This window comes from Bombus affinis, chromosome 11, assembly GCF_024516045.1.
Source record: "Bombus affinis isolate iyBomAffi1 chromosome 11, iyBomAffi1.2, whole genome shotgun sequence".
NCBI lineage: Eukaryota > Metazoa > Arthropoda > Insecta > Hymenoptera > Apidae > Bombus > Bombus affinis.
Window position 1 is genome coordinate 5,198,122 of NC_066354.1, and position 23,798 is coordinate 5,221,919.

The 23,798-nt window shown below is 40.7% G+C and overlaps 2 protein-coding genes across 9 annotated transcripts in view; one reads left to right on the top strand and one right to left on the bottom strand.

The window, feature by feature from the left end:
• Positions 1-23,798, top strand: part of LOC126921776 (mediator of RNA polymerase II transcription subunit 20) — a 162,883-nt gene that overhangs the window by 23,093 nt on the left and 115,992 nt on the right. For 2 of the 4 annotated variants that reach the window (XM_050733642.1, XM_050733643.1), the window contains exons 2-3: positions 1,943-2,112; positions 2,400-2,542. In XM_050733642.1, the coding sequence (XP_050589599.1) occupies positions 2,099-2,112; positions 2,400-2,542 (157 nt within the window). In that variant the 5' untranslated portion in view covers positions 1,943-2,098. Of the gene's footprint in view, positions 1-1,030; positions 1,481-1,942; positions 2,113-2,399; positions 2,543-23,798 lie in introns of those variants that run through there. The other 2 variants (XM_050733641.1, XM_050733645.1) reach the window with 2 other exon arrangements.
• LOC126921744 (facilitated trehalose transporter Tret1-2 homolog) overlaps positions 2,850-23,798 on the bottom strand; it is a 120,969-nt gene continuing 100,020 nt past the window's right edge. For 4 of the 5 annotated variants that reach the window (XM_050733574.1, XM_050733575.1, XM_050733573.1 and 1 more), the window contains 7 exons: positions 20,459-20,560; positions 13,325-13,458; positions 11,724-11,970; positions 10,780-11,064; positions 10,342-10,594; positions 9,842-10,182; positions 2,850-9,371 (listed from right to left, as the gene is read on the bottom strand). In XM_050733574.1, coding sequence (XP_050589531.1) covers positions 9,234-9,371; positions 9,842-10,182; positions 10,342-10,594; positions 10,780-11,064; positions 11,724-11,970; positions 13,325-13,458; positions 20,459-20,560 — 1,500 coding nt within the window. In that variant the 3' untranslated portion in view covers positions 2,850-9,233. Of the gene's footprint in view, positions 9,372-9,841; positions 10,183-10,341; positions 10,595-10,779; positions 11,065-11,723; positions 11,971-13,324; positions 13,459-20,458; positions 20,561-20,624; positions 21,456-23,798 lie in introns of those variants that run through there. The other variant, XM_050733577.1, reaches the window with a different exon arrangement.

Sequence of the window (23,798 nt, forward strand, 5' to 3'; positions counted from 1 at the left end):
TACTTTTGTAAGGAGTTCCTTTTTCTTTCTATGAAAATCGCTCGTTTGTAAATCGTGACACAATTCCTTCGTTGACGATTTACTAACTTGTTACGTTGCACCCAAACGAGAGGAATTTCGATAACACAGGTCCCCCTACCTCTCTATTCCATTTATTAACAAGTTTGAACCGTTGCCTCATCGATGATCGATATCGAATTTGGCGTTTCAGCCGCGTGCGTGACCGATATCGGACGGTTTAATTAAAAAATTTTGCAGAACGGACGATTTCAGCCGCGGGAGCTGCCAGCGATAATAAAAAGATGTATCCGATGTAAAATGCTTCATATAGGATATAGGATGCCTCGGTTTTTCGGAAATTAAAATGCTTTTTTCGTAAATATGTATTTTCCAAACTGAAGCAACGTTTGATACAAACAATTCATTCCATGTCGAAATATTATTTTTCGATAAAGGTTATATATTCCGGACTGCTCTATGTAACTGACTGGTTTCTCGAATATCGATAACGTTCGATAATCGAAATAACGGAATAAGGAATAGAGTTTCCGGTTTTGAATGCGTATTGAAAATATACCTTAACTACATGTACACGCGTGTATTTCAGGCATACGTGAAATCGAGATCTCTAGTAAGGAAGAATTGGCGCCAAAATTGTTAATGGCGACTTCACATACATTCTGCATGTATATATGTATAACTAATGTCATATTCACGCAAGCTCTCAACTTTCAGAAAGAGAAACTTTAACAATTAATCGAACGAAGCTGTTTGTAATATTCATTTGGCGCCATAATATCATCCCAAGGGTTGGTTAAGCGCATACGAATCGCGTACGAATTGCATGCGATTGTATATCCATTGTATTGATGTCACGTATTTTGAAATAAACCGCATGGCCGATATGCATGCCCAAACATAGTAAAGAATCGGCAATCGTGTGCTACGTTGAATTATCCGATTCTTACATATACGGATATGGAGAACGAATTATTCTTACTTGGCTTTCAAATTGCCTTCCAGGACATCGGCGCCTCTGCCTTTCCTTGCGATCGGGAAATTCTATCATGGAAACTTGCGACCATACGTGCGTGAAAACTTGTCACTTGCATTTCATTTCGAATTCGATACCGTCTACGTAACAACAATAAAACTACACCTTGCTCGAGTTTTAACAGAAACATATCGCCATTTCAGAGCACACTCGAATGTACTATATCGCCATCTCTCGTAGCGAGTGAAATTACAGTCGATAGATTGGCTATGATCGATACGGTTTCATTTCACGGTGCTTCTCTTGAGACGCCACTTTCCAAAAATTTGAATTTACAACACATTTGCGGGAATATCGTGTTCGGCAACGGTTCGTGACTCAACAAAGTGAATGCTATTGAAATCGTAACAGAAACGTGACGACGGTACTGAATTGAAATGTGTTGGCGTTTATGTTTGCAGTCGCAATTGGGTTCAAGTGGTAAAGGTAATTTAATGAAACACTTAATTCAAGAAATGCGAATACAGCTTCTTTTATACTTATGAAAAGTTCTCGAATATCTCATGTTGCTATATACGTATGTATACCGACATTATATGCTCTCCATATAATATTACCTGGTATTACATTTATTCCTTTTAAGCTAGACGAGAATATATATTTTTTATTATACGTACGAACATAACGTACACAACGACATAGTTATAAGTACATCTTGTACATATTTTTAGAATATGGAGATTGTTAAATAATTTCTTTATTCATCAGTTTCAGTAATCAAAGAAATGAAAATGGAAAGTGAGAAAGATTTAATTTTTTAATTTTCAATGATATTCAATTCAAATATGAAAATTTACAAATTGTAGTTTCCTATCCTTTAATCTTTATTGAATTGCAATTGTTCGATGCATACCATATCTCAATATGTAGAGTTTTATTTCTTTCCAGTTTAGAGGTCGCTATGTTCCACGCACACGGCGCCATCTGCCGTTCGTCGCGAAATATAGTCAAGACTTCATTTAAGTTGCGCGCGTTCTCTCCATTTGACAAGTGTTTCGTGTTGTGTAGCCCGGTGAATTCTAGCGTAGAACGATCCAAAAGAAAATGGGTGTTACTGTGTAAGTAGATTTGCAACTAAAAATATTTTTCCTGTTTATCCTTATTTACCATTTGGACGATCGTGGACACTTAATTAAAATACTATACGTATTCGCTTAACTTTTGACATTTAGAGGTTATGTCGAAATAGCACATGTTAGAATAGAACGAGCGTTCTAGAATGTTTTGTCTCAATTGTTATGATATTCTCTTCATATTGCGATTGTCACAAGTATTTTTACTTGTCTAAATACAAAACTAACGATCTTCAGTACCTCGCTAGTAACCGGCGTTTTGTATTTATCAGTTTGCAGCAATATCCCATGACAGAAAACAAAACCGGACCGCAAACGATCGAATTCCTGACAAAACGAGTCGTGGCTCTTGGTGCAGTGCAAACCGGCCAATTTTTAGTGGACTGTGAGACGTACGTTTCGGTGCCGCAATTAGGTGAGTGTTTTCACATTTTGAAATTCAATTTTCGTCACGTTAGTTGCTCAAATGCAGCGTAGTACGTCGTCTTGAGCACAGATGGCTATAATTGTACGTCTGCGAAAGAAGCTTCACAAAATGAACAAAATTTTTCATCTTTTATTGTGCTATATTGCGATATATATATATAGGCAAAGGTAATACGGGCAAAAAGATCATATCTCTTAATCTGTGGAAGTATTATATGCCTATGAAGATATTATAGGATCGTTTAGTATACTAAATGTAGGAAATGTTGGTAAGAAGAGAATAAGAACAACGATCGTTTGACGATTATATCTGCTTTTTCTTTTGGCATTTTATGTAGGTGTATATGGATTTCTATACAAACACGCAAGTAGTTGGTTCCGCCGAAGGTCATTTAGCGCTTGGATCGTCCGTTATTTCTAGAGAGGTACAAATGCAGATGCTAACGAATTACAATTTTTAAGTACATACTCATTCGTAGCACAAATACAGGGTATACTCGTTCGATACATGCACGTCTCTTTGAATGCAAATTCTCATACCACCGTGTCGGCAGGATTGTTTTGTGCTATTATTCGTATCTCTTCGATCGACTTTGCCCCGTTCCAGAAATATCCACAGATAACGTGCGATTATTTCTGTCTATTTTTAGAATCGTTCTCGTAACTAAATTAGTCTAATTATATGTATATGTGATGTAATCAAAGAAATCCGTAATAGAGATGTGGTAAGCATAAATCGAAGTTCAATCGAAGAACCACGAACTCTTACAGCAGCGTATTTTATATTACAGTTTGCGTATCGTGTTGCAATCTTTTTTACGGTGGTCGTAGTGCGAATTAATCGTCCCGCTTCGATTCGAATTTCGCGCATCACTGATCGATCGTAAAGATGATGCGCGAACATATAAACGCGGTTCTTAATTCGCAAAGGTACAAACGAGCTACGTCTAAGCGTCATTACAAAAATATTAAATCTAGCAAGCGAAGCTAGGCGCGGACCTTCCAGGCTAGGTCAGGTATATATTTACATATATATATTATATATATATTATATATAATATACATACATATAAGTTGATATTACTCTATATATATCCTTAATGTATGCAGCTTTTGAAAAATACGTTCTGTCGGAATATTCTCTTCCCTGATTAGCTTTATCTACATACAAACGTTCGAACATCCCATTCGGTGACGGCCAGCGCTTCCTTCGAATGTCCTTTCTTCTTTTATTGTCGATAACTTGTAAATAGTTCGCGTTTAATTTATTGTCGATATATAGAAGACGTAATTATGTATAATGTATATAGAGGCTACTTAACAGACCGTGGCGTTTTCAATGCCCGGATGCACTACCACTTTTGCTTTGCAAATTTTTCATTCTTTAACATATTCACATTAATGTTTCTATTTCTTTTGTCATTTCATAGTAACAGACTTTCCAAACTTCAGCAACTTGTATTATCCTTATATCAATTTCAATGCGCACATTTACAAGCAACTTTCATTATCCTTGTTCTGATACATGTATATACAGCGTACACGCACACACACACTCACGCACGATATACGCACACAAATATGTATACGAACGCGTGTTTGATGCGGGCCACAGAATTTTTCGAAATAAATATTTTTATCCGAACCGTGATGAAAAAGATAATTCGATCGGCCATTTCACCAACTTCATCGACGCGTTTATTGCACTTTGCTTAATATGTACCGTAAACCCAATGTTTCTCCTTGAATTTTTGCCTTTCTCCCGTTCTTCCTTTTTTTTTTTGTTTAATGAACAAATCATTTCCATTAAATGTTAGTATCACACCACGGCCTGCGTCATCAAACTCACGGTCTTTCAAGTAATAATTGCATAGCTACGCGTGCATTATGTAATACGAATTCTAATCTGACCTTCCACTCGCTGTTTACTACGTCTAAGGATTACGATAATACCTTCAATTCACGAAAGTGCACAGTGCAGATTTTTATTTTTTACTCTTTTTTTTTTTCTTGTTTACTTTACGTTATTTCGCTCGCTGCGTGTCTGTGTATATTATTTTACTTAGCTATTAACTAGCCGAAAGGGAGGTGTTCCGATTAATTAGGAAAGATGTGAGGGTGTTTATCGCTACTACTTGTACAGTTGTTCCGGAGAATTTATATCGCTACACCTATCCAGCCCTTCTAAACCACATCCTTAAAACATTTATATACTTATCGTTCGGCGCAGTACACTAAGGAAAAAGGAGATAGTCTCACGATGGTCGAAGAATTATTCTGTACAATTTATAATGTGTATATATTTATATATTCATATATAGAATCCCGGAGTATCTTTTCTTTTTTTTTCTTTTTAATTTATTTTTATTCTTATTCTACGTGCACCCGTTTCACGAGTATTGCACCTGCGTTAACTTAATTGTAAAGTTTCATTTATTCAATACTGCGTCCAAGCCCTTGAGCATTATAAGATTCATTTAGATGGTAGGTTTGAGATTCGAAGATGCTGCGCTCTCGTTTCTATTCGTAGACAGTGATACGCGTCTGAAAAATTTGATGAAACTCTACGTTAACTTTTGAAGAAATTTATTTTTATTGTTAGTATGCTCGGTATCTAACGGAAAGGTGGCAGATGGAAGTAATTGGAGTTACGTTTAAAGCGAAAGGGAGAGACATCGATCACCGTCCACAAAAGTAACCGATCCGTTCTTTCCTTCCCTTTTTCCTCTGAACGTTTTAAGTACAAGTTTCCCTATTTCTATCGTACGTCGGAGGACCCAGCACTCTTCGTTAGAATATTGGATATGGCAGGGATATGACTCACGGGGTTATAAACGATTACAGATATAAGAAATCCTGCCGATAGACTACACGGAAAAAAATATCGTTTGACTCGATTATTTTATTACCAATGAGTCAAGTATCTGTTTAAATGAAATTCGTAATTAATTTTATGAAAACTAGATGTTCCTGATATGTCGATAGTTTAATATCCCTGATATCGGGCGTTTAGTTCATTGGAATTCGTTAAATCTATGTTTAAACGGTGACATTTTTTTAGAAAAATATCAGAACGACTGAACGTAAACTCTTAACGAATGGAACATCTTCGTTCTAATAGATACATGGAATCTCTTCGTTTCTCATATGAAACGATAATAATGAATATTTTCATCCGTGAAGACCAGGCGTTCGATCACAGAGTGCAGAAATCATTTCTGCAAAGTCGACGCTGACGAATTCTACAAACTATATAAAAATACAAAATACAAATGCCGTTTCCTCGAATACCTTCCCTCAAAAGACTCCTCTCTCAGGTTCCAGATTCGATGATATCATTGCACGAATCTTACCCTATACCTCAAACGCTTATCTCATCGAAAATTGTAAAAAAATTCATCATCGATCACAGTCGTATCCTCGATCGAGCTCGCATACTGTGTTCAAAAGAGTCACGACTGTCATCCATGTTACAATAGGACAAGCTTTTCAAGTTTCCATCTACGCACGCGTGTCTCGTGAGTTTGGCAATGGTTAGTTACAGTATTGTCGCAAAAATGTTGTTCACCGAGTCCGAACAGTTGCACGATCGGTATTACATAAGTGTTCGTACTGGTAATATGTATATAATGTACAATAATAGTCGATTTATACAATAGGTACTTAAGTATGAAAGATAGTACGCGTAATATGTATAATATATCTACGGTTAATAATATTGTCATCATTAAGTCAATAGTGGCCATTGTTAGAAACGTGGAACGAGCCTCCCTCCTCCGTGTGTTTATACTTATAGCCGCGACAAGTAAAATATTCTCTGCTCTGTCGTGTCTAAATTATTTTCTCTCTCTTCTACATTCTTTCCTCGGCGATAGAGTTTACGTCACGATTTACGTTCACGGTGTATATAATACACCGTATATCACGGTCGTGCGAATAGCGTTAAATTGGCGGAAAAGCAAGGAACACTTCCTCGGCCACGCTCAGTCGATCACATCATCTGGTTACGTTCCAGTCGTTTCGTTTTATACGATCGTCCTATTGAATAAAAAATACATATATCCTTCGTTCGTTGGTGCACGTTCATCACGTGGAATAGAAATTTCCATTATTTTCCCATCGATTTAACAGGAACGCGTGTATCGTATTTCAATGGAGAAACAACTTGTTCCACGTTCTCCTTGGCGTTCTTACTTGGCCAACGAAACTACTAAAACCACTAGGTTTGAACATCAGTCAGTCATACGCGCTTTCGAAACAACAAGAACTTGCTTTCTGGAAGAAAAGTGGAATTTTGCGTTTGTTATACTATCACGTTCTATTTAATTAATTAGCTTTTCACGTGTTAGCCGCGATTCGAAACTCGAAGACGTAAGTTGAAAATATCACGGTGAATTTTGAAGTGTTTAGAGAAACGTCGACGACAATCGACGGACCAGTCTATCGATTCTATTCTAAACAATTTATATTAATATATATATATATATATATATGTATATATATACGACTATTTTTTTCCTGCTTGTTTCTTCTTTTGTTTATATATATTTACACATGTACGTACGTATTCTGCGTTATTATCTGTACGTCTATATTTGCGTGCTCTCAGAAAAGGCACGTTGCACGGAAGAGCGTTCTTTATCTTTTTTTTTCTTTTCTTTTCTTTTTTTTTTTTTGTATTGTTTCGACGAGACCCATTTTTCTTTTCGGGTGCGTGTAATCCGCAAGTATTCGTTCTACGTAGTTTCGATAGTTACGGAAAATAACGTATGCTAATTTAATGCGCTTCTTGGTCAAAATATCGTTCAACGTTTCACAAGGCAAATCACGAAGATGGTTATCTAATACGAATTTATGTAATTCAGTCGTGTCGTTTGAAAACAGATCTTATTCCTTCATTTTACGATTTATAATATCGAAAGTGAGCATAAAACTGGTCAGAGGGAGGAGAAATTAACACTCGAACGTCTCGCTGCGTTCTTCAATTTCTAACAAGTTACCCGCTATTAATCGTTAACCTCTATTCTACGTTCATATAAATTGTACCTTTTTTGATTACTCGATACAAGTCTTTTAGAATGTTTTACACGTCAAGTATTCGAAGATGATTAGAAAGGGAGACTCGTCGCGTTCATTCGATCGACGTGTTTCTGACCAATCTTATACGCCAGCTGATGAATCATAAAATATTACGTTCATATTCATTTCGATCGTCTCGTCAACTGAAAAAAGCTCGTATCAAATCGATCAAGGAACTCAATAATCTAACGTCATTGCTAATGAGATCTTGCTGCGATAAAAATCAAGTCGTTTCAATACCCTTCGATATAGCAAATAAACAATAATCTCTATTACCAGAGACTCTCGGTGGTTCGTCGTGGAAAGAAAATCTTCTAATACTTAAATATATTCTAAACGTCGCGAAAACATCACGATTCTAATTCGCGTCAATCGAAAGCTTAATCGGAAAAATACATCGGAAGAACGAGCGTCGTGAAAATCAGGTCACCAAGCTTCCTCGTTATCAATGAACCATTAAGCATATCGGGTAGACGATGATCCATCGACGAAGAACGCTTTGATCGACTATTATCGTCAACCCTATGGCGCTTCTTCGTGCATCACAAGTAGCACGTCTTGTAGTAAATGAAAGCAACCGTGTCCTTGCCGAATGTCCTGCATTCTCTCTCGTAGTGTACCTGGCCGGGCTCGTACTTGCCACCCCGCGGATATCTATTCAGCCTGGACAAACTTCTGTAGAGTCTCAGATAATCATCTTCGAGTTGGTCCTCCCGATATCTTCGACGTCTGTAACCATCGTCCAGCAGCCTGTCGTTTCTCCATTCAGTGTTCGACGATAGAAGAGACGAATCGCCTGAATCTCGTATGCTATCGTCCAGCTCGAGGTCCGAGAGGTCCTGCAAGCTTCTCAGGTAGCTACGCCGCGATTCGAGGGAATTGGCCGGCTGATCTCTGAAATTGATGGTTCTACTTCGTCTGGGCAAAGTCGAGCTGTAAAGCCTCTCGCCCGTTCCGTGACTAATGCCGTTCCTCAGGATCGGCTTAGACCCGTTTAAATCACTCGAAACGTCCCTCCAGCTGTTGTCCTCGTACGCAGCCGTGTAATCGCGATGCCTAACTCGTCGAGGTTGCATCTCCATGTCACGATTTACGTAATTCGATTCGATGCTTCTTTCTTCTGGATACGTATCCTTTGGATATACGTCCTTTGAGTAGGCACATCTATCTCGGCGATTTCGTCCGTTCCGACCATAACGATGCTGATTCTCTTCAAGTACTTCAGGTCGTTCGTTCAGCCGATCGGAGAATCGATAGTCGTTTCGGATCACGTCTCCGTTGCTTCTATGCGTTGTGGTCGCGTTGCTGCGCAAACTTTCGTCGGTGGAACGACGCGCCGTGAAGAATCCACGGGACTGCATGAAGCTCTCCACGTTTCTACCGATTCTGTTAGTTTTCTCGGCGAAGATGTTGCAATAGTCGGATAATTTGCGATGATTACTCCTGTAGTTCGGTGTGTGACAAGACGTCGTTGGAATATCCGTAGCTGGATTCGCATTATACAGCTCTCTTGGATCGTGTTGATTCGGATAAGCTCCTCCTGGTAGGGGTTTGTTGGATTTCTCCAGGTTCGACAAACCCCCTGTTAATGAGGCCTTATACTACCGTGCTTGTGCGTAGTCTGGATTCATCTCGTCCAGTTGTTTCCCTTTGGTCTCGGGCACGCAGCATACTACGAAACATAGTCCGCATACCGCGACTGCTGCGTAGAACCAGAATGCTCCGTGTAGACCAAACGTCTGTAACGTGATTTGGAAATATTTAACGTCGTGTCACATATGAAACGTCGTGATACGGTATATGAATAATATTATCTAATCTCGCAAGATTCTAATCCGCAAGACGACACACAGACCCATTTCACGATATCAGTTTCAAGAATTACGCAATGAGAATAACAACAATCGGTTAAAGAAGCGTAATCTCCGTTAATTAGCTAGTTATTTTAGTTAGTTAGTCAGGCAATAAACTACTGCATTAATGATATTTTAGTACCATACACTCATTTGGATACTATGGCTGATAAGTACCGAGGTATTTCAATTACGCACTGAAGCATGATCAGATACTGCGCTCGATTGTAGTTTATCGATCGAGCATCTAATTAAATACCATATAGCTGGAATACCTAGACACTCGATATGCGTTAACCCGAAAGCGGTTGACGTTCTGCGCGACGTTGCGATCATACGTGATTAGGGTGTCTCACCTGCTGAAAATCCATGAAGAGCTTAATGCCGACGAACGCGCAGAAGTAGTTGAAGCTCATGCTGATGCTGGAGCCGAGGCCACGATACTGCAGGGGAAAGAGCTCGCCAATCAATAACCACGAAATTGGCGATATGCCCAAAGCTAGAGCGGTCGTGAAGACGAGCACGCAGAGCAACGGTATCCAGTCGTGCTGGCCGACCACCGCCGTGTCCGGATAGCCCAGATTTTGCGTCTGCGACATGTAATAGGCATAACTGCCGAAACCTGCTAACGCCAACGACATGAACACGGTACTGGCAATCAGCAGCGGTAGCCTACCCACGATGTCGATCAGGAATCCTGTAAAACGCAACAAAACGATGAACGAAACGTTAGAAAGTCGATGGATTTCGTTGTGCACGTATTTTATGGCTACGAGAATTTCTCTCGAATATTTTCTTTTATTCTTGTCGTTTGACGAATGCGCACAACGACAACCAGAGGCCCGGGCTACCGTACCTGATAACATAGAAGCCAATAATTGCACAAAGCCAATTGCAATGGTCGCGCCGTGAGGATTCATGCCGCCCAGAGTCTGACGGAATATAATGACCGCGTAATAATTGAACGCGTTCGCGCCAGAAAATCGCTGGAAGAACATTAACCCGCACGTGATGGCGATTGGCTTGTACAGCTCAGGTGTGAACATGCTGTTCTTGAGCGTCTGCTCGTACTGCTTCGCTCGTGACGCCAGGATATTCGTTTTGATCACCTGCAACAATCGGATAATCGAAGTTTCTAGTACCGTGATGAATCGCTTGAAAATAGAGAAGATGCACGAGCGAAGTTCCGTTGAATCGTCGTTTGATTACGATGTAATACAATTTGCTGTACGACGAGGAGGCATGACGATCGCATAAAAGAGGTATTCATAAGGCGTAGTATCTTTGAAATTACCTGCAGTTCGTGACGTATGTCGACCTGATCACCGCGCAGCCATTGCAAGCTCTTGGCAGCTTCATCGTCTTTGCCATTCAGAACGAGGTACGATGGCGTCTCGGGTATAAAGAAAGTACCTAGAAACAGCATCGACGGCGCTATGGCTACCAGCAGTGCGCTCTGTCGCCAGTTCAGGTACGTGCCCGCGATGTACGACAATAACACGCCAACGTTACCAACCACCTTCAGCATCGCTGATAGACAGCCCCTGATTCCCGGCATCGAGATTTCTGATATGTATACCTGAACGAAACGATTATTTGTTAGTAGAGGCCTCGTTTACAATAATAAACCTTAAACGGAGGAGTAAAACTGGCGAAGAATATGTAAGTACCAGAAGAGAATATTTTTAACTAAAAGAAAGAAAACGTAATTATTTCTATTAATATCGCTGTTTAAATAATTTATTATACGTTGAACTTCTTATTCAATCTCTGTACATCGAACAGGTTAACAGATTCAGAAAAGCTAAATAAATATCGTAAAACATGTCTAATTGGCACTTACGATTATAGTTCTATGTTATACTACCGCTAACAGATAATAAATTATAGTCTAACATCATTTATACGATCTCCGTTTATTGGGACGAGACTTTAGTGTCCCATTAAATGAACTCCTGCCGACTACATCCACTTATTCGAACGCAAACTCGTATTATATGGAGGAAAAGTCACAGATAATGGGGAAATCCAGTGAACTTTTACCACGCGTATGAACTCTAATTATACAAATTGTTTGTCTTCTTATATCGAATTTATATTCGCGAAGTTACAAGTGCCACTTGGATTAGCTCCGTAAATTCAAAGATACAGAAAAGTAAATGACACACTGTGTATTTTAAATGTACCGTTACTTATTTCTAGTCTTCGTATCGTGTAGAAAGATAAAAAACGCTATACCTGAGCTACCATGACGATCATGCAGCAGCAAAGGCCTCCGATGAAGCTCGTGACGTATACCAATTCCAAGCAGGGTGCGATGCCCGTAAGGATCCATACGGCAGCCAGAGGCAAAGACGTGACACGGAGCGCCAATCTACGACCCCTCCTCATTATCCAATCGCCGATCATAGCACCGAACCATGCGCCCAGCATCGACAACGACGCTACCCACGAGGCTTCTTGTTGCGTCACCGAGAAAGCCGACCTGCGACAAATGGCAATACGGTTACAGATGACAGGAACTAACGTTATGCGAGGACCTAATCGTTCCCTAATACCAGGTCGCCTACTCTGCCCCTCTTCTCTCTATCTCTCTCTCCTTCTGTCGTGTGGTTTTGATTAAGTCGCTGAACACGATCGATCGTTAGATCGGTCCTTGTAACGCATCGATCTTCGTAACCGGTTCAAGGATAGCTAACCAGTTGATGTGCTCTATTCCGACCAATACGTTGCCTTATTCGTCGATTAATTCGAGCCAATTATGCATCGTTTATGCGGTATAACCTATTTTATATGGTAAAAGAAAACCGTGTAAGACTATTAACTGAAGGAGTTAATATAATACGATAATGATGATGAGTTATCATTTTTGGAGCGGAGATCTGTGTATCATGGTTGAATGTCATCTTAAATTGGTCGTGCAAATATTTTGTTAGCGTATCGAATTATGCGAAGAAATACACGTTGCGATCGAATGTCTTAGATTGTCCGAAAAGTGTCGTCTTTTACAACGACGCATCTTTATACAAACATGAAACCTAATCTGTCAAACTTTGTGATCTTTATCTTGGTAGGACAAAGTGGATCATACATAATTCGATAAAATAATATAACACGAAAAATGTGCATCCATTGTTTCCTTATAAAACGAAAGAAACTTTTCGGACGACCTACTACTTAAAGATTTCTCGCAAACATTCGCTGAATCTATATCTCAATCACAGTGACGAATGAAACATGTGACAAACGAAATGCATATACTGATAAGAAGCCATACATTTGCTCGCCCTGACATTTTCATTATAGCCTTATAATCGATTTTGTAGCGTTTAGTTGCGATTAAAAACAGAAATCGTTCGTCGTAAATTTCGTGGTTACGTAAAGAATGTAAACAGGCGAATATTATTGAAAGCATATAGCTAATGAACACAGTATTCTCGCCACTTTATGTGGCGTGCTTCGTTTATAATGCAACGTGATAAAACCGAGCCACTATCGCGGAGAAAGTGTGCGACAGCCAGCTCGAAACGGAACAGAGTGACGTTAATGCATTTGTTAAGTGAATTATCTAAGACTCAAGATATTCGCCCGCGCTTTATTACGACCCGGCGAAATATCTCGTCGGGTTTATTTAATTTGCTTATCTACCGACCGACGCTAATCGTTACCGGACACGACACATCTAACTCACAATTACTTATGAAGTTCCACTTTTCCTGTTTGCACTTTAACGCCCGTGTTACGCTGCTCTACGTCTACGTCGTTTCTTAACGCAACTTACACGCTGCTCGTTATGATCTAAATCGCGTAGAACTTTTGCGCGTGAAAAGATTACTTACCCAGTGTCGTTATTTGATGTTTGATAAAGGTGAGGTGGTTGGTTGTCTAGAATGGAGTCCAAGGCTGGTGAGGTGTAACCCTTTGCCAGGCCTGAGGACAGTGTTCCCATAGACAGCGCTAGGGTGGCCAACACCTACGAAGATATGCAAATTTGTTATGTTAATTCTTTGCCTGCCAAATCGGTTTAAAGTGTCTGTCGTTTTGAGATTACGCGTGAAATAGGAACTGCTGTGTTTTAGATTTTCAGCGGTTTAGGCTTTCAATTTTATAATCTTTACTATCTTTGATATATCTCGTAAACTATGGTAAGTGTGTAAACATTATTTGTTTCTAGCGGTAGAGTGTATAAAATATATTAGAAGATCAATTTAGTGCAAATTGGAAATACAGAAGAACAAAAAATAGTTCGAATAAAATAGAATCCATAACAAAATTTCTTTTTCATAGACATTACTCTCCCTAATAGAACCCATAGAAAATATCGTAGGTTGCGATAAATAAAATCAACGTTCCTTTGCTAATATTCTTCATCTGTTTACTAAACTTTTCATTCTCTCTCGTTCTTCCCACGTCTGTTAATAACAAGGGCATCACCTGCCCCGAACCAAAAAAGATCCAGTAGGTGCGGAGGCAAAAATTGTAAAAAAAACCTCAGCGCTAGAAATTAATCAAGACACAAATTTCAATAAAAAAAAACACGACAAATTATAGGTCGAAAAGTACTTGTGCTGCTTTATCAGAAATTTAGGAATCCGAATGGATTTATCAAGTCTATGAAGATCGTAAGCTTCGTAAGTTTAGGGTAGTCGGAGGGTTGCGAATTCCTTCATCGGCAAATATAGCAATGCCAGCGATGTATATCACGGAGGCTGCATATCGCAGGTTGCAATCGTCGGACAAATTGTTGGCCGCAAACTGAAAGCAGATCTCTACCCTCGCAAGGAATACTGAACATTTCGCATTGGGCCAGGCTCGTGCACACGCATCCTCGGCAACGATCGAGCCGTGCGCGTGACAATGCTCGAGAACGCTCGAGTTCCTCGTGTGTAGAAACCACCGATTTTATGGTGCAGGGAGCCGAAATTACGGCGCGATGGAATCTCGCGCGGAGGAATGCGAAACGTTGTTGCAACCAATCTCTCTATCCCTCTCAGTCGCTCGCTCATTCACTCGTTCACTCATTCTCTTTCTCATGAATCCTCGAGCCTTTGCGATGAAAGGCCAGCGTTCGCGCGTTTCGATAAACCACAGAGAACAGATTTCCTCTGCTGGCCGATCTCGTTTCCGCGTGGAAATGGATCGTAAAATCGTTGAAAAAGCAAACCTGCGTGGTTGTTGATTAATCGCAGAAGTCTAGTTACTTAGGAACGATGGATTTGCGACACGGTCGTTTATAAACGTTGCAAATTATTCATCCCATGTGTGCACAGATCTAAGCGCCACGACCGCTTTTCACAATATCTCTTCCTTGGTTGCGTCACCGCGCGTGCCACGTTTGTGTTACTGCAAAGTAAAATACACACAAGCATGGTGGCAGTAAAATACACTCGCGGATAGCCACTGCTCGTGCTGCAGCTTCTGCAACCATTAAGTTCTTGAAACTTCCGGGATTCTCCAGCTTTGCTGCCCTTCATACCTACGTCTGGAATACCGAAAATCCTCGATATCCAAGAGGACTCTCTACGTAGACTTCTATAGAATTCTCAGTTATATACATAATACGCGTGTCTAGTGTTTAGCATCGTCAATTCAACTTTCAAAGTCGTAATTTCTGTTTTCTTTTCTTTACTTTTCAGTGAGTATAGTTAGAAAGTGTTTATACTCGAATAGCTACTGTAGCGTAGTATACATTCGCACCTTTGATTTTACGATTTGTTGAATGACAACAGAAACCCACTCGACCGTGTAAATCATTCTCGTGCTACTCGAATCTATACTTTTTACGCGGGAAATCTAATTTTATTGGCAGTATCTGTTGCGGCAAGTCGATCTGCTAGATAGTGTAGAACTACTTAATCGTGTGAATAAGAAATAGAGGTGACATCAACCGCTCGAGCCAGACAGCATGTGAAAAATATTCGTGTCGAGGTATTCGATATTCTTTTCCAAGCGAATTTTTCCGCTCTTATGTCGGTCAGCTCTCCGAGAATATAATTATTTATGAGCTATAATTGTAGGTAATGCAGGGTGTGCCTGCAATTATTGTGCAATTTCGTGATCTCGACGAGGTTGCTTCGCGTAAAATAAATTGCCACGTTTAAAGATCGCGAGATAAATGCATTAATTCATCGTGAAAGAGGGCAAAATTGTCCGCTTATTGAATTATGGCCAGCAGATAATTCAATTGCCGCGTAATGCAGTATTGATCGGTGGCTGTCAAAAATAATGATCGCTGCCCCATTCGATTCTCATCTCCGATTGCGGATAGAGACGTCCGCTCTTAATTAGTCGTTCGGTTAGTTCCTATGCTTCTAAATAATACATCATTTTCTTGCGTAATTCGGTCATAAATTTGAAATAATTAAAATAAACTAGATTTAACATTAAATGAAAAACTCTTGTACACTATTCCTCGACTGTTGTCTTCGTCAATTTATCGACTACCTTTAACGAACTTTTCTAAGGTGACAGTAATATCAGGAAAGTAAGAAAAAGATTTGAAAATCTCGCAAATCTCTGAAATTTTAATCCGCCACTTCCTCTCGCGATAAATCTTCCGAACGAAATAACGAACACGTCGGAAGCAACCGGAAGGCGTGGCGGAAAAATTGCAAATGCGATGGTCGCGAACGAGTTCACCGTACGCGGTGTCGCGGTACAGCTTTGCCGCTGAATCCGTAAAGCCGTGTCACTCGCACCTGTTCTAAAATCCTGTCGATATTTTATATTAAACTCTAGCGAGCACACACGTGTCGCCTGTTGTGTTTCATCCACACACACGCGCACACACACTTGTGTTTCATTGCTATTTGGACGTTGAATCTCTGTTACAGTTCGTAGCATTACTTAGGAATTTTCTGTTGCATGTATTTTGCTCGCGAACACGTCCAAAAATCACACGCACACTGTGTGTTTCATTGCTGGTGTGACATTAAAGTTTTGTTATATTTTGTTATATGGTTCGAAAGAAATTTTACGTCGCGTGTCTGGCATCCGGGAAAATATCCAGAAATCACACACGCACGATATAGTTTCGATGAATTTCACTGAGATTGTTATAGTTTGCAGCGTAGCTTAGAAGGAATTTTAAAAGACACGCGTCCTATGCCGATCCCACATAAATTTGCATAAACTTTCGATATTCCGCCGGCGTATTAGAGGCTATTAAACGTGACACAGCGATAACCTTTCCGCCAGAGACGTCGATATCCTGGCTCTGCGAACAATGATGCGTGGGTCGCGAACCGCTTTTCAAAGCTTTTTATTGCAGCGGCACGGATCGTGCGAAAATCGTGCAGCTACTTAAATACGATCTTGATTAAACGACCAATCATTCTGCCGTGACTCACTGCACTCGCGGAGTCTCGCTGGTCGATATTTCTGATACTCGTTATCAGTCGGGATCCGAGCTTTGGTCAGAGTTACTGATCGAAAAATTGGAATTGATCGGGTTGATCTATAATTGAGTCACTCAGAGGCTGTACCGGCCGGCATTATACATTGAGAAATAGAAGAAAATAATACGATACATATTATTGATATTTATCTTGGAATTTATTATTATTCGCGCTACTTGCTCGCGAAAAATCGTGATCGATAATAATTTGGTTTTTCGAAAAGTTGAATATTAATAACGCAATAGTATTGTTAATAATGGGATTGCGAGGTTAAAAGCGAGGCTGAGCAATTTTGTTTCTGAAGGAATCAATTACCGATAAACTGTTCCTGTTTTATCGTTATTTCTCACATTAGCTTGATCTGCGTAATTATTTTGCAAATGCAACGATCGATAGCTGTATCGTTGCATGGCAATTGATACTTGTGACGTTAAATCGCAAAATTTTGAAAGTATGGGAAATCGTAAAGAATTATCTTTGGACATAATCGATCGCCTTCATCCAGGCTGGAAATTGCTTGGAAGCAGTGACACGATGAACGCAGCGTGTCGAGCGGATCTTGGTAGTAGCCAGTTTCTCTTGTCGACGCGTTAGTCTGGTGCAATTACTCGAATACGAAATCGGGCATCAGCATAAAGGAGAAGCAACGACGCTACGTGACTCACCAGCGGTTTACGACATTCGACAGTGCGATGCTGCTGTAAACCAGCCGGTGGCTCGCGTCGCTCTCAGCTAGTATCGCGTCCAGCTGGTGACCCAGCCTGGGCCCAGCGTTTAACCCTTTTGATGCTGACTTTCAATCTAACACTCTGACCATTTATAGTCACAGCGCGTTAAACTCATCTGTCAAACGTTCGTCTAGGTACGTTGAAACGCCACTTGGGGGAAACGCGATCGAACAATCCGGATCGACATTAAATTGAAACTCGAAACTCCGAGTAACCGAATTATCCGATCTGTTAGGTTTGATAGGAGAGAAACAATATAGATCATGTTTGTTGTTACTAACTATAATATTGGATCTGGCAATTCCGTTATAACGTTGCATGTAGACTAATTTACATACGACCCCGTCGGCTTTATATGACGTACGTGGCGTATGCAATGAGCGAGATGTCGTGAAATTAGAGCGAGACGTATTATCGTTAATTGAGCAACTCGCAGGGAATGCGATATAAATGATAGAATCTTTGATTTGGCAAAATTCTGCATATACTTAGACTCTAATGATTTAATTTCGTGGTTGTGGACGCGTATGGTGTGTCATTTCGATTATACGAGTAACACTGCGAACGCTTCTACGACTCTCAACGAGAGAAGTGTGTTATAACAAACGTTGCTGAAACGAAGCACGAAAAAGAAATTTGTACGATTCCACACATTAAGGCGCATTGGATACTGCGTCCAGAGAAGTGAAGATTTGTAAGAGAATTCTCGAGATAAATGTGGATCTTGTCTTTGAAAAGGTATGATCAGTTTCTTACAACGATAAACGTAGAAAACTAATTCACGAGAAATAAGGTAACGAGTTTATGAACCGAGCAATAGCATTGTGATTGTCAGTCAGTCGTACAATTATACGGGACTCGTACGTTGATAATCGAATGAAAAGCTGCAAGATATAACGAAACGAGATTCGCTTTCTACTCGAAATCCAATAACACGGATACCCAGTTACTATGCCGGATGCGATTATCCTCGCCGACTAATTGGTGTATAATGGACAGCGTCAAAGTTAGAAACAGCGTGAACGAATCCGGGTAATTTCAGTTCGGCCGTATCGTGGAAACAAGGGTTGAGCCACGAAGGGACGGCTACGCGATTCCGTTTTGATGCACGACCTGCATTCGATAATCCTGAAATCTAATTCTCGTTCGCGTGCACAGCAAGGATGGTAAATGGATTTGTATCGCAGCGCGTACGTTCGGTTTGTTTTCGGTGTGCAAATATTGATGGCGCCGTTCGAACCACGGACGATAATAAAATGGCGTTATACCGAGCGCCAGCCTTTTATCGGCCGCAATATCTGGCCGACCGTTGATCGCGGCAAGATGCGGCCTAATGGAAATCGCTTTAGCACCGACCAACCGCTTCCATAATCTGGCCAATCGATTCCACGAATTCTCAACCACTTTCTCTCTCTTTTCTTTTTGATTCTACAGCCTGAATATAGTAGGATCGAAAAAGGACAGAGGTAGTTCCATGTGAAAAAAGAAGTAAAAAGTTCGGTATAATATTGCGTTGGCAACTAAGTGATTGCGGATTTTATCATCAGGTGTTATTGACAAAATCCGCAATCACTTAGTTGCCAACCCAATAGGATATGGCTACTGGAATCAACTAAGCTATGTCATTATTCTCTGATATAATCGAGGGAAAAATCTTGCTCGTGAAGGAGAAAATCAGGCGCATCACTTTAATGGTAGGATTAACTTAGGCGAATAAAGCAATCGACTAATCTTCGAAAAATTGACAGAGACTGGGAAACTCGTATCTCTAGGAAACTGTTGGAAAACAATTGAGAAATTGTCAACGTGGCAATCCGATACGAGTTTTCAAAGTAATTTGTCAAAAGATAGATACGAAGAGGATTGGAACGAAAGTGGTAGCCTCTGCGGGATCTGTCGCGAGTCTCGTAAAGCTTTCGCGGTGACCGCGGTTAGTCGAAGTGAAATGCCCCGGTGCAAAAGCAACTTCGACCCGCCGTCGCAACACCATTTCACGCTGAAAGTTCGGATGAACAGTCTCTGCTAGTGGTATGAATATCCCTGTTACGTGGAAGCTTCCTCCGTGCGTTTCTTCTGCTACGACGTTAAAAGCTCGTTTACGCGGCCCAAGGATGTGCCTCGAGTTAGGTCAGAGTTAACTAGAAGAGCCATTAGCTTAAAACTATTAGACGATGGTGCGCGAGCGAAGCAAGGGAAAAGAGGAAAGAAGAAGGGAAAGAGAGCTTTGAAAGTCTTTAGAGCGACGGTATTATGAAAATGGCTGGTCAGTCCGGGATAGCCAAGTGCACGCCATTGTATACAGGCGAGGAAGAAAAAAGAAAGAAGGTGGGAAGAGAGCTTCGGCCGAAACAGCTCGCTCGATATGCATTTTAAGCTCGGGACACTCGATTAAGCTAGCGGGTGTCTTTGGTATTTGCATATCAATATGGACCTATGCCAAGAAGGAGATGTTCGCTACGCTTACTGGATTTGGATTATTCGGCAACCGGAGCGCACGGCGAAATGGGTACGAGATAAAGTCCATCTTGATTGCTAATAATCGCGCTTCCACCAAATTTTGGCTTGCTGTTTGCCAACTGTTCGTTTACTACTCTCGCGCAAACGAGGTTGGAAACTATTTTTGAGAGTAGAAAATTTTATAAAATAGAATTTCTGAGAGAGAGAGAGAGAGCTATTGTAGATTGCGGAATTTTGATCTCTGGTTTTTACATTTTCTACAAACTCAGAGCTACTACACGAGAAAAAAGAAAAGCAGTTCGAGTGTATCCATTGAATCATTGCGTTCTGAATGAATAAACAATAAAATATAACAATTCGGATAAGCTGATAAGAAGAAAAGGATCGATACCTGCGACATGTGCTGCGGTCTGGTCGCCGTCGAAGTCATGTGTACCACAGAAGCTCTGGGCATTTTAAAACTGTTCTCGCCCTCGTCCGGCACAGTCGTTACCTGTAACATAAAAAAGATACCAATGATACAACCGATACGAAGCTTCCACGGTGGTATTTCTTACGCAGCATCCTGCATCGAAACATCAAGGATGGCCAAAAAAGTTTCTTTCTTCGAGCCTGTATATCCATTCGAGTCTTCCTCAAACGGACGCACTCTTATCGCGAGAATTTGATTTTCCACTTTCGACCAACTATAGATCTTACTCGACAGACAGATTAGTCACGCGTTCCCCTGAATACCATTAGTCCAGCTCTATGTTATCTTCTGCCCTCTTCCAAAGAACGCGTCCACGTATCGTCCGGGTGTACATTGTTTTCGCTATTTGTACACAAATATTGACACGATATTCTATTGTCAAGCGAGGTCCGTCGTTCTGAAATCGCTCGTAAATTTCCGTTTAGTTGGCGAGCCTATGCGAATAACCTTAGTAATCGAATGGCATTCGACGAGAAAAACGGCGACTTGAACTTTACGAGCTTCCAGAAACTACAAAGGGGAACGTTGAACGTGTTGCGACTAACGCAACCAGCCCACGATAAGGCTTTCCGTGGTTACCATTGTCTAGGGGAGCCGGACAGATAATTGTCCTCGGGTTCCACGTCCAATTGTATCGCCTACGCGGTGTTCCTGGCCACGGAAAACGTGCAGAATCTTTTTTGCGTCTGGCAGGCCGTCAAGTTAGTCGGCCGAGGACCATGTTACGTCTAAATCCTCTGACGGTGTCCACTCTTGGCCGCTCAAATGCGGATTGTTGCACGCCTGTCGGCCTGTTTATTTACATCCACCTGACCAGCAAATCGTAGTCGGGACTGGTCTCGTTTCGCGACTACGTGTGTCCACCGGTTGCTGTACGAGCTACGTTCAAATCCGTGACACCGGGGACGCGTGTGTTTTACACGATATTGGACGAGAATGGTAAGACCCCTGCTGCGATTCTTTGGCCTTCTTAGATATCGAATGAACGATGGTAACGGTTGTCCGACCTGTCCGTTCCATTCACGCCTTTCGTGATTTACTGCCAACTGGTTTCGTCGATCGACAAAATTTTGTAGCCGTTGTAAGCCAGTGCCCGCATGCTCGGCAAGCTACCGTAGAATTGTATACATAATAATTTAGAATTTTGTTTTTAGCTCTAGGCTGTATACATACAGCGATTGGTAAAAGCGTCGTGACAAACCAGATTTTCTTGTGAGCTAACGCGCGTATCTGTAAGACGTACGATTCTTTATTTGGATTTTTGTGAAGTACAATATTCGTCATTCGTTATCGCGAAGCAACCGTACGAAACAAACGATAGAGATAAATAATGAAAAGTATAAAACGGACACAACGCTGAGCAACTTCTTCCTTGCTTATTTACTTTCCTTATTTATTTAATAACAAAAGTCTCTCGAAATGGATACAATTATTTCCAACCTTTGTTCTCGACGTATGTGAATTTTAAACTCAAAGGTTGTGTTTCACCGAAAAAATTCCATAAGAAGAATCATATTCCTTATCCCTTCCTTATTTTATTATTATTTATTTATTTTTATTTATTTAATAACAAAGTGCCTCAAAAATTGTTTCACCTAAAAAATTCCACAAGAAAATATTGTTCCTTATCCCTTCCTTATTTATTTAATAATAAAGTGTCTCAAAAGTTGTGTATCATCTAAAAAATTCCATACGAAAAATCATGTTCCTTATCCCTTCCTTATTTATTTAATAACAAGGTGTCTCAAAAGTTGTGTATCACCTAAAAAATTCCATAAGAAAAATCATGTTCCCTATTCCCTCCTTATTTATTTAATAACAAAGTGTCCCGGAATGGATATCATAACTATTTCCAACCTTTGTTCTCGACGTATGTGAATTTTAAACTCGGAAGTTGTGTTTCACCTAAAAAATGCCATAAGAAAAATCATGGTCCTTATCCCGATTGAAACAGAACAGCTGATCTGTAACGATACTTTTGTTCGCCACTGCACATGAATACGGTTGTTTCGCCACGTTCGCTTCTATCGATCTTCGTATGATTTATGTTAGAATGGTTCTCCAACTCGTGTATCGTTCCCTCCTTTAAGCGCGTGGGCTCTGATAAGGAAATTTAGGAGGCGTGTACTCGCAAGCCGACGGGAGTAGTACGTCTGCGATATTCCCTTTCCAGCTATCTCGCGTCTCTCGCGTCGCGAGAGGAACGCGCCGCGCCGCGCCGTCTTTTTATAACCGTTGTTTATTGCGATAGGTTCAAGTTCTTCGACTTCCCCCGAGATACTCGACGAGGTCGGATAATTATAGGCGAACGTTCAAGACGAGGCTAGATACCTCTTATAATTGAGATACCGCTAGAACTACGGATATTCCTTAGTCCTGCGCACAATGGACGGTTTAAATCACTCGCCCGTACTCTCTACCACCCACTCATGCCCGCCTTCCTCCCAAGTTGAACACTTTCCGATGGTTTAACGATTCAGGCCTCCTTCACTCCCGATTCCGAAATCCATGGACGAAAATCGTTACGAAGAAACCACGACGAACGTACTCGAGCCTGAACCCACGAGAATCGCAAACACCTACAGGTGCCACCTTTTAGATATTCTATTATGCGAGCAAATTGATAGTTGATGGTTCATAATGTATTCTGACTCGGATGATTAGTGGAATATTCATCTTAACGCGTTGGTTCGCCATATAACAGGCACAATGCATTGGTTTCGTTCGTCTCATCGTTCCATTGCTTTTAGCAATTTTTCGTAGCGAAAAGCCTGTTGTTTGACTAATTTTCTCGTTAGAATGGTAAAAGGAAGTAGATTAGATCATTGCGTATATTGTAGTACTATATTATGCACATAGTAATTAGCGAATACTAATTAGACCGCGAATATTTATGCATATTCAGGTTTTTACGAACTCGAGTAAAAGATCAACGCGTAGACAGAAATTTGTTCGCCTGCTAAATGCAATCAACAAGAATTCGTTCAATCAACGACTAAAATTTCGTTGGGAGAAATGAAGTTATCCAGATAAGTGGGATTCCTCTGTGTAACAAAATTTCCTGCGTTGCATTAAAATCCATGAAAATTGGTGGGCTAACGCTGTTACTTGATTATTCCCTCGCGAGTAATCTCCCTTTCCATTTTTTCCCCTCTTTTTCCGCACTCCTGCTTGATGCTCGCATATTGTCCCGCTATCTGCAGTCCGATTCGACGACACTTTGTCCCCGGTTGCTAGTCGGACTAGCAGAGACGAGCAA